This window comes from Hemitrygon akajei, chromosome 6 (genome assembly GCF_048418815.1).
Source record: "Hemitrygon akajei chromosome 6, sHemAka1.3, whole genome shotgun sequence".
In the NCBI taxonomy this organism is placed as follows: domain Eukaryota; kingdom Metazoa; phylum Chordata; class Chondrichthyes; order Myliobatiformes; family Dasyatidae; genus Hemitrygon; species Hemitrygon akajei.
In genome coordinates this window covers 133,884,559-133,901,386 of record NC_133129.1, presented here as the reverse complement: position 1 = coordinate 133,901,386, position 16,828 = coordinate 133,884,559, and the positions used below count along the sequence as shown (strand labels likewise).

The following is a 16,828-nucleotide window of genomic DNA, read 5'->3' as shown; positions in this document are numbered from 1 at the left end:
GGATGTAGAAACAATCCCTAGTAACCGCTTCTCTTTGTCTTTCATTAACATTGATACTACTCTGAGCATGCAAGTGCATGGAGATGCTTTATCAGACTGGCAATGATGTAGACTCATCATTATCCATTCTATTGTTGATCCAATGCTGTACTTTGCATTTTTCCTACATAAAGGTTTTGAAAACTCAAGGAGCCTAAGCAACAGAGCTGGCATGAGCAGAAATATACTAAAATTGCCTTCAGTGTCTTCTTCACTCTACAGCTCTCCTTGTCCATTGAGGCTTTCTCCGTCTCCCATACCATCCATTTTATAGCATGGATTAGTAGCTGAGAATGGTCCAAAGCTTTAGTCCTACAGCCTATACTGTCTTGCATAAAACCAGGTAATAAGTCTGAAGATTGCATGTCTCTAGGTAGCACCTTGCTGCTGGTGATTCTACTGTTGACATTAGGTGGGACAATCCTCGTTGATTTCTAGATGGGATCGCACAGGCACATGATGGCACCAGTGGTCTGTATGCTCCATGTGCTTGGTGCATAGATGGAAATAATGCAGCTACATGCAGTTTCAAATCATTGATGATCCAGCCCATTGCTTTGGGTGTGCATTTGTCCGTTTGTGGAAACACTGGCTCTTTGAAAATGGGTAACATTTATATTTATTAGTGCACCTGGTCAACGAGTGAAGATTTCTTTCTCAGGACCTTTTGAGCCATATAACCCTGAGGGAGTTCACGCAAAACATGCAGTTTGAGATGCCATTGCATGGAAGCCAAACCAGTTGTGAGCAATACTCTGTAGAGGTCCCAGTTAATCTGGGTGCATGTGAAGGTCTCTAGAAGAAGGACACTGCCCCCGCTGCATGTAGCTATATTTTTTTTAAAGTAGAAACAAAATGCCACATTTATGTTGAAAAGCAGGGGAAAGAAGGTCAAGTATTCACTGTATTCTTTGCATGCAGATTTCTGCAAAGGCACTCCTGTCATTGCTAAGTATATGCAAGCAGGGGCAGTCAGAGTAACTTAATGAGCTGGGACAGAATTGGACGCTCTCTGGGCAATTATCTGCCCATTGGGAACATTTCAAGAGAAGAAGACCCACCTCTTTAGGACAAGCAAAACTACTTCAAGCCAAACAGGCTTCTAAGGACCATTGTATGTAACAGATTTGACCCAGAATTGTCGGCTTTCTAAAGCCCAAATGTTTCTAAAACAAAAGATAGATTTATATTTGTTTGCTAGCATGAATTGCATGTTATAGAAAATGTAATTCTATGAGTAACCTTTAAATCAGAAGCTATATTTCCTTCCAAACTAATTTACTTTTACAAAAGTTTGATGTAATCATACAGTAATGTCAGAATTAACTATATTTATTTGCAATGGATAGCTTTTTTTTGTAATATTCATGAAACAGTGCAAGATTAGAGAAAACTGTATGTAGATGGCGATTGGTCATATTGACCACTCATCCATGCTTCAGATCTTCATCTGAAACAAGCCGTTAAAACATGTATTCAGAAAGCATTTCTGACCCTGTATCTGATTAGGTTGGCATGCTAGTAATCTTGTATTTTCTGGACATCATGTGTATCTATAAATATTAACTCTTCATCCAGATGGTCTTAGCCTCTTTGCATTTAAAAGTGTGTATTTCAGACTTGCAGACTCTAAATTAGGAAGCGTGCATTCCATTGAACAGTACCAATTTATCGGCACCATTTTCCATGGCAGGACTATCAGTCCAAGTCAGCGAATATCTTTACTGAAATTTGGTCTCCTAAAGTTGGAATCAATACTTCGGCACTGTATGCAATTTAGTTCTGAATACGTGCATGCACAATATAATATGCAAAAAAAATTCTAGCATGAAATAAATTTTGTATTAAATCAGTCTTTGTCTGCATGGTTTGATTTTTTTTTCCGATAATTTGAGACCTGCATTGATGAATTCCCTGTGGTCTCCAAGGACAAATCAGGAGGGTCAGACTGGAAACATTTGGTGCATGGCTCATTTTTGGACCATCAATGAACAGGAACAGAGAGGTGGTGCTCTATGGCAGGTTGAGAAAGCTGTTACTTATCACCAATGGTTGTAATGCAGTCTTAACATCTATCTATAATTTAAAAATGTGTTTAATTATAAATGTTAGTATTCATAAGGTAATGTAGCTGTCACAAAGTGCAGAATCTTTCTTGGAGGAATGATTTCTGCCACACATTTTCTGCTAATGATATCCAGCTTACTTCGTGCCCGATAAGGTTGGATGGTTGATAAAATTGCCTGCATTCAGATTCATCCCTGAAAGAGGAGAGGTGGGACCCAGTATTTAATGACAAACTGAGTGAGTGATCTTCTTCTTGTTATTTAAACCAACATGAGAGACAAACCAAACACACAGAGGGTCACTTTAATATGTTACCTTGTAGGGGAAAGGTAGGTTGGGTCAGAGGTTGTATAGTTCACTCCCATTTTAAACATCATTAAACATCAAAACTCCCATTTTAAACACAATCAGGGGATTTGCATGCATGCATTCCCTATTGGGGGACTTTCCACACTTAAACAAGATGCGGAGAGCATGGAACTTCCTCTCTCAGATGATTTAGCTTTTGTGCTTAATAGCTTTGGGATGATGTGTTCAGTAGAGGAGATAGCAGGCTGTTTATCTGATAGGCCAGCTGCCTATCTGAAACAAGTGTCTGGAGGGAACCAGTTTGCTTGCTTTAGGTTAAAGAAGATCACGCAGCCTGGAGGCCAGCAGTTCAGCACACAGGTAAGTCATAAGAGGAGCCATTTTGGTTTGTGCTGGACAGAGGAAGTTGTAGTCACTTCCCTTCTTTCACACATGAGGCATAAGTTCAAATGCACACTCAGATTATTTGAGAAACTGTATTACTGTAAACTGTAAGATTATTTGAGTCTCTGTATCCTACAGTAATTATTTTGTTTTAGACCATTTAAACACCTGCATATTCGATATTTTGCAAACTTCCACAATGCCAGGTTTCATGCAATATGAAGAGTGTTAGGCACTGGTTACTTACTTTAGGTACTGTCTAGGGACACACTCCCCCTGTCCTGTCCTGAAAGTCCAACTCTTGTTGGGGAAGCAGATCTGTGTAGATAATGAACAGTTTTGAATATTATGCTGGTGTCCTTCATCATGTGTGAGGCTAATGATGGAAAGCCATGAGCTAATTGCTAATCATGCTCATCCTCAGCAAATATCACACAACTTTTCCATAAGAAGTCAGTCAATCCTGGTTGAGTGTTTTTTCCTTCACTGATGCAGGGATATGGAAATCAACTTCACTCAGTCACTGTTGAAACCATTGAATCTGGAACAAAGTTAGTTGTGGTAAGAGAAAGAGAGTTAATGTTTCAGATTGAAGGCCTAACATAAAAATTCTGTTTCACTCTCCACAGATGCTGCCTGACCTGTTGGATATTTCTAACATTTTCTGTTTTTATTTCTGGTTGCCAGGAACTGTATTTTGTTTTTCCTTTCCCATGGAATCTAGGGCAGGTATTGTTGTTTGTCCTGGTAGTAGTTACTCATATTTGAAAATTGGAGGATATCTAGAGAGTTGTCCAAATGGAAACTACAGTTTGATGTAGACAAGTGATGTGATCTGGGAGGATCTAATTGTAAAGTGGGGAGAATAGGTTGGGGAGAACATCAGCGAGATGATGAAGTGACTCTGTGAGCCAGAATACATTCAATGAGTTGAAATGTTTTCCATCTATGATGTAAGGAAATATGGAATAATGTAAGATTGTTGTTTTGCCAATACTATGTCTCTAGAAGTAAATGTAGGAGATCCTCAGTTATGAGACTTATTGCATTATTATTTTACTTTTTTACTGCTCTAAACTTTTATGAGTTAAAACACATTCAAATATATTATGCAACAATAAAGATGGAATTTGGTATAAAAATGTCTTGCAATTGTGGGTTTGATGACAAATGTGTTAAATAGACCCTGGTCTCACTGTTAACAGGATCTGACTGTATCTTGCTGTCAACTACTGAAAGATGAATTCAATAAAGATATTGTGCTGTTGATGACAAATTTGAGCTGTGTGTACAAGATTTCATCCCTCGAAGAATGTTCTCCATGATACATCTGTAGAAATTTGTGGGAGTCATTGGTGATAAATCAAGTCTCCTCAAACTCCTAATGAAGTATAGCCACTGTTGTGTCTTCTTTGTAATTGCATCAATATATTGGGCTCAGGATAGGTTTTCCTGGTGAGTGGTGTAAGACCAAGGAATTGATTGTGGACTTCAAGAAGGGGAAGTTGAGGGAACACACACTTGTCCCATTGCAAGATCAGCAGTGGAAGAGGTGAGCAGTTTCAAGGTCCTGGGAGTTAACATCTCTGAAGATCTACCATGGGCCCAACATATCGATGCAATTACAATGAAGGCATGACAGTGGCTATACTTCATTAGGAGTTTGAGGAGACGGAGACTTAATATGTCACCAAAGACTTTTGCAAATTTCTACAGGGGAATTGTGCATTCTAACTGGTTGCATCACCATCTGTTGTGGAGGGTCCATTGAAAAGGATTAGTAAAAGCTGCACAAAATTGCAAACTCAGCCAGCTCCATCATGAACACTAGCCGCCTCGGCATCGAGGACACCTTCAAAGGGTGATGCCTCAAAATGGCAGCATCCATCATTAAGGACTCTCTTCATCCACACATGCCCTCTTCTCCTTGCTGCCATCGAGGAGATACAGAAGCCTGAAGACACACAGTCAACGTTCAGGAACGGCTTCTTTCTCCTGCAATCAGATTTCCGAAAGGACAATACACCATCTTTTGTTTCTTTTTTGCTCTCTTTATCACTACTTATTTAATTTATATATATCTTATTGTAATTTATAGTTTTTTATTCTAACGTATTGCATTGTACTGCTGCTGCAAAACAACAAATTTCAGATATATGCCAGATATATTAAATCTGATTATGATTCTGAAAAAGATAAAGAAGGAAGGAACCAAAAGCTGGAAGTGGAATTAGTTATAGTCAAAAGAAATACATATAGAAAGAGAAATGGAAAGAAAGAGAGTACATCAGAGGAGACAAATATAAATGGAAAGGAAAAACAAGTTTTTTTTCTCTTGAAGTACAAGTAGGAACATGGAATAAAAACAGAAAATGATGGAAACACTCAATAGGTCAAGTTGCATCTAACATGTTGAGTGCTTCACATTTTGGACTTTTTATCAAATGAAGAGAAATTTGGAAATTTAAAAAAAAATTCTGTTTATGCAGCAAAGTGAAGATTTTGGATTGATTCTAGCATTGTGCAAATAAATAACCACCAAAAGCAAGCAGAAACAATTTCTAGATCAAACAACACAGTGTCAACTGAACAGTTATCATGTGGCTTCCAATGGGTGACAATGTACTTCAGGTCTTTTTGTACTTTTTCCATCATGCCCATCTCTGGATGACACAACTCATACTGGGAGATAATTGGGTCCAAACACGAGCCAAAAATAGGTAAGCTTATACCAAGGTGCCAAAGCTCGTTTTAGTATTTCTCACACAATTCTTGCATCTCCTCTCAGAGTTGTAAGACTTGGAAAACAATTTTCGTATACTCACCTGCTTCTATCACTGCAGTTTACATTTCATCTAGCCTTCTTATAACCTTAAAATCATTGAAAGGAGACTGTAAGACCATTTCATCTGTGTTAGCTTTTTTTAATATACTTTATTTCATAAGAATGTAGAACTTTATACATATAATCTATCTTTTCAATTGGAGCAATGAATTGTGTTTTTCAATAAACATGTTCTAGACAAAAAGATGTACGATTGCATATTTTTTATATATGGTAATATCTTTTTGTACTTTTTCAGTAAAGGAGGTTAGGTGGGGAAAATATGACACAGTGGATTTGGCCCTTTGTTCCATGATTCTTGTCTCTTGTGCCTCAGAGTGTGCAAGTGAACAATAGTCAGTCATGAATATCAGTAAAAACCTGCGGTTGCTGGAAATCTGAAATAAAAACAGAAAATGCCAAAGACAAGGTAGCAACTGTGGACAGGAAAGCAGAATTTGCACTGTAGGCCCAGGATCCTTTGTCTGAACTGGGAACGAGAGAAATTAAGCAGTGTTTTGTACAGGAGCTGGGAGAGCAGTGGGAGGAACAAAGTGAACATCTCTGTTGGGGTGACAATCACAGGACCAACCTGGTTCACAATCATAGAATGAGCCTGGCTTCTCAGGACACCACAATACCGTACATTAATCTGAAAGAAAGTTGCTGAAAGTAAATTGCTGTCTTCCCTGGAAAGAGTGTCATGGCCCCAGAAAGCGAGGAAGGTGAAAGGGATGTGTTTGCACTGGGGAAGTGTCCTAAGATGGAATGGCTATTGAGGATGGATCAGGGAGTTGGGAAGGGATCGATCCTTCCAATATTAGGTGACTTATTACGTACTTGCCAAGGGCCAATAAGAAGAAGTTAGGTTTAAGTGGAGTTGCCATGCAAGGAGGGGACCAGGGTTAGAGTGGAGAGGTGAGGCTTTGACTCAAGAGGTGGAGTCTGAGGAAAGGTTTTTGGTAAGATTTTTTTCCTTCTTTTCTTATTGCACAGTTAGAGCTGTAGAAAGGACAATCAGGACAGTGGTGTAATCCTCGTGCAAGCTGTGAATAGGCAGGGAGTCCTCTGCTATCCCTGATAACTCCATCTTCAACAGGTGCACCCCACTGAGGCTTCTTGCACGACGCAGTACAGAACCAGAGCTGGAGCTGGAGGCTCCAGTTTATTTGGGAGATGAAGGGCTTGATTGACAGGAGATACATGGAGGTAGTTACACCTAAAGTGCAGGACACAGGTAACTGGGTGACAGTCAGGCAAGGGAAAGTGGATACGCAGCCAGTGCTGTGCCTCAAAAACAAATATACTGCTTTAGATACTATTGGAAATTACAAGCTAGCAGAGGAATGCAACAGCAGTCAGGTCTCTGGCATTGAAACTGACTCTTTGACTCAGAAAGAAAGTGCAGAGAAGAGGCAAGCCATAGTGATAGGGGATTAATTCGTCAGGGGAACAGGGGCAGGAAGCATTGAGGAAGCTTGAAATCTGCAGAAGGACTTATGCAGATTAAGAGAATGAGCAAAGAAGTGGCAAATGGAATATAATGTATGTGTCATGCAGTTTGGTAGAAGGAATAAAGGCATGGACTATTTTCTAACTGAGAAGAAAATTTAGAAATCAGAGGCGCAAAGGAATTTGGGAGTCCTTGTGCAGTATTCCCTAACGGTTAATTCACAGGTTAAGTTGATGGTAGAAAAAGTGAGGATAATACTGAGGCTTTATAAGATATTGGTCAGACAGTACTTGGAGTATTGTCCTTATCTGTCTAAGAATGATCCTTATCTAAGAAAGGATGTGTTGACATTGAGGAGAGTTCAGAGAAGGTTTACAAGAATGATCTTGACAATGAAAAGGTTAACATATGAGGAGTGTTTTATGGTTCTTGCCCTGTATCCACTGGAGTTTAGAAGCATGAGGGATAATCTCTTTGAAATTTATCGAATATTGAAAGGCCTAGATAGAGTGGACATGGAGAGGATGTTTCCTATATAGAGGAGTTTAGGGTCAGAGCACACTGCCTCAGAATGGAGGAACATCCATTTAGAACGGTGACTTGGAGGAATTTCTTTAGCCAGAGAGTAGTGAATCAAGTGAAATAGATTGCACAGATGGCCTTGCAGGCCAAGTTATTTGTATATCTAAAGTCGTGGTTGAAAGGTTCTTGATTAGTATGGCTACAAAGGTTACGGAGTTATGGCAAGAGATTAGGGATAATAAATCAGCCATGATTGAATGGCAGTGAAGATTTAATGGGCCAAATGGCCTAATTCTGCTCCTATGTCTTATGGTGTGTACAAATGGGACAGTTTGCACCTGATCCAGAAAGGGATTAATATCCTTGGAGAAAGGTTTGCTAGTGCGGCTCCGTGGGGTTTAAATTGGAATTTCTGGCAGATGGGAACTAGTGTGCCTGGGTAGATAGTGAAGTGGTTATGGAGAAAGTAGATGTTAAGTCTACATACAAAGGCGAGAACCAAAAGGTTGAGCAAGGTGTCACTACTGTCCTGATTTGTGTCTATTTCAATGCAAAGAGTATTGTAGGTAAGGTAGACAAGCTGCAAGCATGGATCAGCACATAGAATTATGATATTGTAGCCATTGGTGATACATAGTTGAAAGAGGGGCAGGAGTAGCACTCAGTGTGTCAAAGTTCTGTGGTTATAGACTTGATATTTCGGGAGGTATTAAGGGGAAGAGGTGGTGGCATTACTCGTCAGGAAGTAGGTCATGGCTGTGCTCAGACTGGCGAAGTCATCAACTGAAGCTATATGGGTGGAACTATAAAATGCAAAGGGCTGGGAGGAACTGCTTTTCCCAGAGGGTGATGAATCTGTGGAATTCTCTGCCCAATGAAGCAGTGCAGGCTACCTCAGTAAATATACTTAAGAAAAGGTTGGATAGATTTTGCATAGTAGGGGAATTAAGGATTATGGGGAAAAGGTGAAGATGAGTCAATGGCCAGATCAGCCGTGATCTTATTGAACGGTGGAGCAGGCTCAACGGGCCAGATGGCCGACTCCTGCTCCTATTTCTTATGTTCTTACTAATGGGATTATATCACAGACTACCCAACAGTCAGCCATGTTTAGAGGAACAAATTTTAGAGAAAAAGTAGATAGATGCAAGTAAGATAAGGTTGTGATTGTAGGTGATTCTAACTTTCCACATACTAGTACCAGTTCTCCCATACTGTAAAAGGATTGGATGGGATAGAATTTGTAAAATATGTTCAGGAAAGTTTCTCTACTCAATGTATAGAGGTCATAGCTAGGGAAAGTGTGTTACTGGATCTCCTATTAGAGAATGAGACAAGGCAGTTGACAGAGCGTGTGTAGGGGAACTGGATCTAGTGATCATAATTCCATTAGTTTCAAGGTAATTGTAGAAAAGGATAGGAATAGACCTTGAGTTGAGATTCTAATTTGGAGAAAGGCCAAATTTGATGGCATCAGAAAGGATCTGGCAGTTGCGGACTGGGATATGTTGTTTTCTGGCAAAGGGGTGCTTGGTAAGTGGGATGCCTTCCAAAGTGAAATATTGAGAGTACAGATTTTATGTATTCTTGTTAGAATAAAAGGCAAGGCTAACAGGTTTTGGGAACATTGGTTTTTGATGTATATTGAGGCGCTGGTTAAGAAGAAGAAGGAGGTGGATAGCAGGTATAGACAACCAGGATCAAATGAAGTGCTTGAGGAGTATAGGAAATGTAAGAGAACAGTTAAGAGGGAAATCAGGAGGGTTAAAAAAGGCATGAAGTTGGTCTGGCACACAAGGTAAAGGGGAATCCCTAAGGCTTCTATGGCTATATTAAGAGCAAAAGGATAGCAAGGAAAAAAATTAGTCCACTTGAAAATCAGCATAGTCACGTGTACATAGAGCTGAAAGAAATGGGGAAGATCTTAAATGCAGTTTTTGCATGTGTATTTGCTTGGGAAATGGACATAGAGTCAATAGAATTGAGGCAACACAGTAGAGTGGTCATGGAGCATATCCAAATTACTGAAGAGGAGATGCTTGCTGTCTTGAGGCAAGTTAGGGTGGATAAATACTCAGGGGCTGACAAGGTGTCTCCCTGGAACTTGTGGGAGGCTAGTGCCTAAACTACAGGGGCTCTGGCAGAAGTATTAAAAATATATTTAGCCACAGGTCAGGTGCCTAAGGACTGGAGGGTAGCAAAGGAAGTTGTTCAAGAATGGCTCTAAGAATAAGTTGGGAAATTATAGGCCAGGGAGCCTGACATCTGCCATGGGTAAATTACTGGAAGGCACTCTAAGGGACAAAATATATAAGTACTTGGTTAGACAGGGCTTGATTATGATAGTTGGTATGACTTGGTGTGTGGCAAGTTGTGTCTAACCAGTCTTGTAGATGTTCTCGAGAAGGTTATCAGAAAAGTTGATGAAAGAATGGCAGTGGACGTTGTCTACATGGACTTTAGCAAGGCCTTTGACAAAGACCCACATGACAGGCTAGTCCATAAGGTTCAATCACTTAGCTTCAGGATGAAGTAGTAAGTTGGATTCAACATTGGCTTAGTTGGAAAGTCAAAAAGTGGTAGAAGATGGTTGCTTGCTGACTGGAAGCCTGTGACTAGTGGCATGTCACAGACAAAGGTGCTGGGTTCATTGCAGTTTGTTATCTATATTAATGATCTGGATCAGCAAATTTGCAGATGAGACCAAGATTGGAGGTGTAGTGGATAGACAGGTAGGCAACCAAAGCTTGCAATCAGATCTGGATGAGATGGAAAAATAAGTTGAAAAATGGTAAATAGAATTTAATGCAGACAAAGCTTATTGTTGCAGTTTGGGAGGACAAACCAGGGTAGGACTTACACAGTGAACTGAAGGGCACTGAAGAATATGGTAGAAAAAGGGATCGGGGAATATAGATGAATATTCCTTGTATGTGGTGTCACAGGTAGATTTGGCTTTTGGCACATTGGGCTACATAAATCAGAATAGTGAATACAGGAGTTAGGATGTTTTTTAAAAATGGTATAAGATGTTGGTGAGGAAGTTAGGAGTATTGTATGCAGTTCTGGTCACCTACCTGAAGGAAATATATCAAAAAGATTGAAAGACTGCAGAGAAAATTTATAAAGGTGTGTCAGGACTTGACCTGAGTTATAAGGAAAGGTTTAAAAAGTTAAAACTGTATTTCCTGGAGTGTTGGAGTCTGAGAGATATTTGATAGAGGTATACACAGTTATGAGGGGTATAGTTAGGCTAAATGCAAGCAGGCTTTTTCCACTGAGGTTGGGTGACTAGAGGTCACAGGTGAAGTATTTAAGGGAACCTGAGGGGAAACATTCAGTGTAATGAATGCCAGTGGATGCAGGTTCAATTGCAAAATTTAAGAGAAGGTTGGTTAAGTACATAGATGGCAAACACAAGGAAATCTGCAGATGCTGGAAATTCAAGCAACACACACAAAATGCTGGTGGAGCACAGCAGGCCAGGCAGCATCTATAAGGAGAAGCACTGTCGACGTTTCGGGCCGAGACCCTTCATCAGGACTAACTGAAAGGAAAGATAGTAAGAGATTTGAAAGTAGTGGGGGGAGGGGGAAATGCGGAATGATGGGAGAAGACCGGAGGGGGTGGGATGAAGCTAAGAGCTGGAAAGGTGATTGGCGAAAGTGATACAGAGCTGGAGAAGGGAAAGGATCATGGGACGGAGGCCGCGGGAGAAAGAAAGTGGGGGGAGCACCAGAGGGAGAAGGAGAACAGGCAGGGTGATGGGCAGAAAGAGAGAAAAACAAACAAACAACTACATATGTCAGGGATGGGGTAAGAAGGGGAGGAAGGGCATTAACGGAAGTTAGAGAAGTCAATGTTCATGCCATCAGGTTGGAGGCTACCCAGCCAGTATATAAGGTGTTGTTCCTCCAACCTGAGTGTGGATTCATTTTGACAGTAGAGGAGGCCATGGATAGACATATCAGAATGGGAATGGGACGTGGAATTAAAATGTGTGGCCACTGGGAGATCCTGCTTTCTCTGGCGGACCGAGCATAGGTGTTCAGCGAAATGGTCTCCCAGTCTGCGTTGGGTCTCACCAATATATAAAAGGCCACACCGGGAGCACCGGACGCAGTATACCACACCAGCCGACTCACAGGTGAAGTGTCACCTCACCTGGAAGGACTGTCTGGGGCCCTGAATGGTGGTGAGGGAGGAAGTGTAAGGGCAGGTGTAGCACTTGTTCCGCTTACAAGGATAAGTGCCAGGAGGGAGATCGGTGGGAAGGGATGGGGGGGGGGGGGGAACGAGTGGACGAGGGAGTCGCATAGGGAGTGATCCCTGCGGAAAGCAGAAAGAGGGGGGGAGGGAAAGATGTGCTTGGTAGCGGGATCCCGTTGGAGGTGGCGGAAGTTACGGAGAATTATACGTTGGACCTGGAGGCTGGTGGGGTGGTAGGTAAGGACAAGGGGAACCCTATCCCGAGTGGGGTGGCGGGTGGATGGGGTGAGGGCAGATGTGCGAGAAATGGGAGAGATGCGTTTGAGAGCAGCGTTGATGGTGGACGAAGGGAAGCCCCTTCGTTTAAAAAAGGAAGACATCTCCTTCATCCTGGAATGAAAAGCCTCATCCTGAGAGCAGATGTGGCGGAGATGGAGGAATTGTGAGAAGGGGATAGCATTTTTGCAAGAGACAGAGTGGGAAGAGGAATAGTCCAGTGTCAGGAACGGGGCCGGATGGACCCAAACGCAGGATGCAGACACTGAAGTACTAGGGGGAGGACAGGATGGGGATGCCATGGCATTTAAGGGTAGAGCTGGGGTTCAGGTAGATAGAGTGTCAGGCAGGCAGAGCGGAGCGGGCTCCTGGAGTTCGAGTTCAGGTAGACAGGCTCCCAGGGTTCAGGCAGGCAGGTCCCTGGGGTTCAGGCAGGCAGGCCGGTCCCTGGGGTTCAGGCAGGCAGGCAGGCAGGTCCCCGGGGTTCAGGCAGGCAGGCAGGTCCCCGGGGTTCAGGCAGGCAGGCAGGCCGGTCCCCGGGGTTCAGGCAGGCAGGCAGGTCCCCGGGGTTCAGGCAGGCAGGCAGGCAGGTCCCCGGGGTTCAGGCAGGCCGGTCCCCGGGGTTCAGGCAGGCAGGCAGGTCTAGGTGGCTAGATAAGCTGGCGGAGAGCCCTCCCTGGGCGGGCCGCATATGTCCCGGGTAGGGCCACCTCCCAGGCGGAAACACCGGAGGCCTGGGCATGACGCGGACCCCTAGGCGGGTGTGGGGCACGATCCCAGAGTTCGGGCGGAAGAGGAGGATGGGGCAGAACCCCCGCCGGGCAGCGGCAGACCAGCTGGGCCTGCTCGACGGAGGCAAGGGGTAGGAACGGGCAGAACCACCACCGGGCAGCGGCAGACCAGCCGGACCCGCCCGACGGAGGCAAGTGATAGGAGCAGGCAGAACCCCCGCCGGGCCACTGCGGGTCAGCCGGATCCGCCTGACGGAGGCAAGGGATAGGAGCAGGCAGAACCACCGCTGGGCAGTGGCAGGTCGGCCGGATCCGCCTGACGGAGGCATGGAATAGGAGCGAGCAGAACCACCGCTGGGCAGCGGCAGGTCGGCCGGACCTGTCCGATGGAGGCAAGGGGTAGGAACGGGCAGAACCACCGCCGGGCCACTGCGGGTCAGCTGGATCCGCCTGACGGAGGCAAGGGGTAGGAGCGGGCAGAACCACCGCCGGGCCACTGCGGGTCAGCTGGATCCGCCTGACGGAGGCAAGGGGTAGGAACGGGCATAGGTCTAGGGTGACCAACAGAACAGCCATGATAGCAGGAAAATCGGGAAAGATCAGCAGACAGCGCGACCGCACAAACAAAACAAACGAGCGGAGAAGCGGGACCAGCGCATGGGGAGAAAGGTGGGGGAGAGGACCAACCTGGCAGTACTGGTACGGGGCAGAGAAGCATGATGAGGAGTAGATCTGAGCCCGGGCAGGATAACAGAATGCAGAGAAGAGTTCGGAGCCGGCGGAGAAACAGGAAACAGAACAAAACAACCACCTGCCTGGTCCCAGTCCCAAGGCCCCTTATAAACACCTGCAGCTCAATGAGTCACAGGTGTGCCTCCTTGAGCCAGGAGGGTCCTAACTAGATCACGGGTGACGGGAGAGGCAACTGCAGGACCCGGAGTCCGGAGCCCTCGGACCGGATCGAGACCCAGAACGCGGATTCCGGACCGGACCGGACCCTGACATCCAGGTAGCTGTGAGAATCTGTAGGCTTATAGTAGATATCAGTAGATAAGCCGTCTCCAGAGATGGAGACAGAAAGATCAAGAAAGGGGAGGGAGGTTTTGGAAATGGACCAGGTAAATTTGAGGGCAGGGTGAAAGTTGGAGGCAAGGTTAATGAAGTCAACGAGCTCAGCATGCGTGCAGGAGGCAGCGCCAATGCAGTCATCGATGTAGCGAAGGAAAAGAAGGGGATGGATACCCATATAGAGTTGGAACATGGACTGTTCCACAAAACCAACAAAAAGGCAGGCATAACTGGGACCCATGTGGGTGCCCATGGCTACACCCTTGGTTTGGAGGAAGTGGGAGGAGACAAAGGAGAAATTATTGAGAGTAAGAACTAATTCCACTAGTCGGAAGAGAGTGGTGGTAGAGGTGAATTGTTTAGGTCTGGAATCCAAAAAGAAGTGAAGAGCTTTGAGACCGTCCGGGTGGGGGATGGAGGTATATAGGGACCAGACGTCCATGGTGAAAATAAGGTGGTGGGGGCCAGGGAACTTAAAATCATTGAAAAAATTCAAAGCGTGAGAAGTGTCACGAACATAGGTGGGAAGAGATTGAACAAGGGGGGATAAGGCAGTGTCAAGGTATGCAGAAATGAGTTCAGTGGGGCAGGAGTAAGCTGAGACAATAGGTCTACCTGGACATAGATGGGATGGGTTTGGAGGACTAAGGGCCAGGTGCAGGTTGGTGAGACTAGGCAAAGTAACTGTTCAGTGCAGACTAGATAGGATGAAGGGCCGATTTCTGTGCTGTAGTGTTCAATTACTCTAAATGCTGAAAATGGAGGGGAATATGTCTCTATTGTGGAATATTGCTCAGGCTGGCATAAATTGCAAAGGATGATCAGTTGAGTGTAAAAGCTGGTGGGTGGGTGATGAGAACCAGACAAAGTCCAAGAAAGCTCACATGACTGTGAATGTTCTGTAATGAGGAATGGGATAGACTTGGCCACACACATACCTAATGTCTTATTCTAAACTTTCTGTCTGCTAATGTGAGGGAGAGTCCCACTTACCCGACCTGCTTCTCTTTCTAGTTTCTGCAACAAGTCTGGGATTCCCTAAACTTAATATACATCACCTTCAGGCATTCAACCTGGATGCAATGGGTGCAAAGGATGAAGCCATCCACCGGTCATAGAGCATGATGAATGCACACAGGTTGTCTTGTGTCTCCAAGGCCAAAACTATATGTTGTTATACATCATTTGATGTGTTGAAGTTTATAACGGAATAGGAAAATTTATTACAAAGGTCGAGACAATATAAACTATATCACAGCTAAAACCAATAAAGCAAACACTGTTCCTTAAAAATTCTAAGAATGTTAGTGATCTCTAAAAATGATGAATTGACTGATCCCCAAGAAGTACATTAATCAGTCATTCCTAGGGAGCCACTTGCCCCTGGCACCAAAGATGAGTTTGTGAAAACTTAGCAAGTCGAACATACAAGGCATCTTGATTGCACTTTCCAGATGTGTATACTTACTCAATTTCTCCGAGTTAAATTACCCAGACAGCCAGAATTATCATCAAATGCACAGTTATATCATGACACCAGGATTGATACCATGGTTAACAATAGGGTCCAATATCCCAGTCACCCCAGCAACATCTGTCAACCTTGGTTTCTTGAAAACACATCAGCAGGTCTGAGAGGCATTGTCACCGAGGATCTCCAAGACACAGTTGTGTCTCTTCTTTCTTGATGGCCAGACACCTCCCTATTGTGTGGCCAAGAAATTTGCTGGTGTCAATATCCCCAATGACTCCTGGGAACCTTTGCCCTAAGGCTTCTCAGAGTGGAGGAGCAGCATTCAGTTTAGCAATAAGTCTTTGAAGTTATCCATTAGTGGCATAAAGACACCTTGCATAGTTAGATGAATAAACTGGTTGCCTTACAACCTGTCCACCTGCCTGCCCCATCGGGCACAGTTCCATCTGTGCAAGAGTCTGCGGCTTCTGAATCAGCGTATTCACAGACCTCAGAACCCAAACAGTTGGAATGGAAGCAAGTCCTTGTGGCTTCTGGGAGACAGCCTAAAAACCAGTCCAAAGGCACTGAAATTAGATACAACGCTACTGTTCCCACCTTCACTGACATCTAATTCAGCACAGTATGAACCTGCGACTTCTGTGATCATGGCTTATTACCACATCATGCAGTGCTTTTAACCACTGAGCTATTATAATGGTGATAAAAGAACATCTTAGAGTTCAAACACTCATGATTTCTCTCTTAAAAAAACAGCATGTTCTCAGAGCAAGTGAAGGCTTATTAACAAGGCATTAATTCAGAATGTCCTTTTCCTTGGCCATTCTATGACAGTAATATTTTACTGAACAAAATCAATCAGGTGCCCCTCAGGGCTGTGTCCTATACCCCTTCTTTACACTCTGTATACCCATGACTGTGTCACCACCCACAGCTCCAATATGCTAATTAAATTTGCTGACGATACTACATCGATTGGCCTAATCCCAAATAATAATGAGGCAGCCTACAGAGAAGTCATCACCCTGACACAGTGGTGTCAAGAAAACAACCTTTCCCTCAATGTCACAAAAACAAAGGAGCTGGTTGTGGATTACAGGAGGAATGGAGACAGGCTAATCCCTATTGACATCAATGGATGTGGGGTTGAGAGGGTGAACAGCTTTAAGTTCCTCGGCATACACATCATCGGGGATCTCACGTAGATATGAACTTCCTGCTATTCAGGACAATTACAAAGACAGGTATGTAAAAAGAGCCCAAAGGATCATTGGGAACTCAAGTCACCCCAACCACAAACTGTTCCAGCTTCTACCATCTGGGAAACAGTACTGCAGCATAAAAGCCAGGACCAACAGGCTCTGGGACAGCTTCTTCCACCAGGCCATCAGTCTGATTAATTCATCCTGATACAATTGCATTTCTATGTTTTAAATACTATTTATTACAAATTACTATAAATTACACATTGC

The 16,828-nt window shown here is 43.8% G+C and overlaps 1 protein-coding gene across 2 annotated transcripts in view; it reads left to right on the top strand.

Moving 5' to 3' along the window:
• The window catches only part of LOC140729492 (voltage-gated potassium channel KCNC1-like), a 68,249-nt gene extending 64,174 nt beyond the window's left edge, over nt 1–4,075 (top strand). Inside the window, exon 4 of one of the 2 annotated variants that reach the window (XM_073049280.1) lies at nt 961–4,075. In XM_073049280.1, coding sequence (XP_072905381.1) covers nt 961–1,025 — 65 coding nt within the window. In that variant the 3' untranslated portion in view covers nt 1,026–4,075. Of the gene's footprint in view, nt 1–173 lie in introns of both variants that reach the window. The other variant, XM_073049279.1, reaches the window with a different exon arrangement.
• The last annotated feature ends 12,753 nt before the right edge of the window (nt 4,076–16,828 follow it).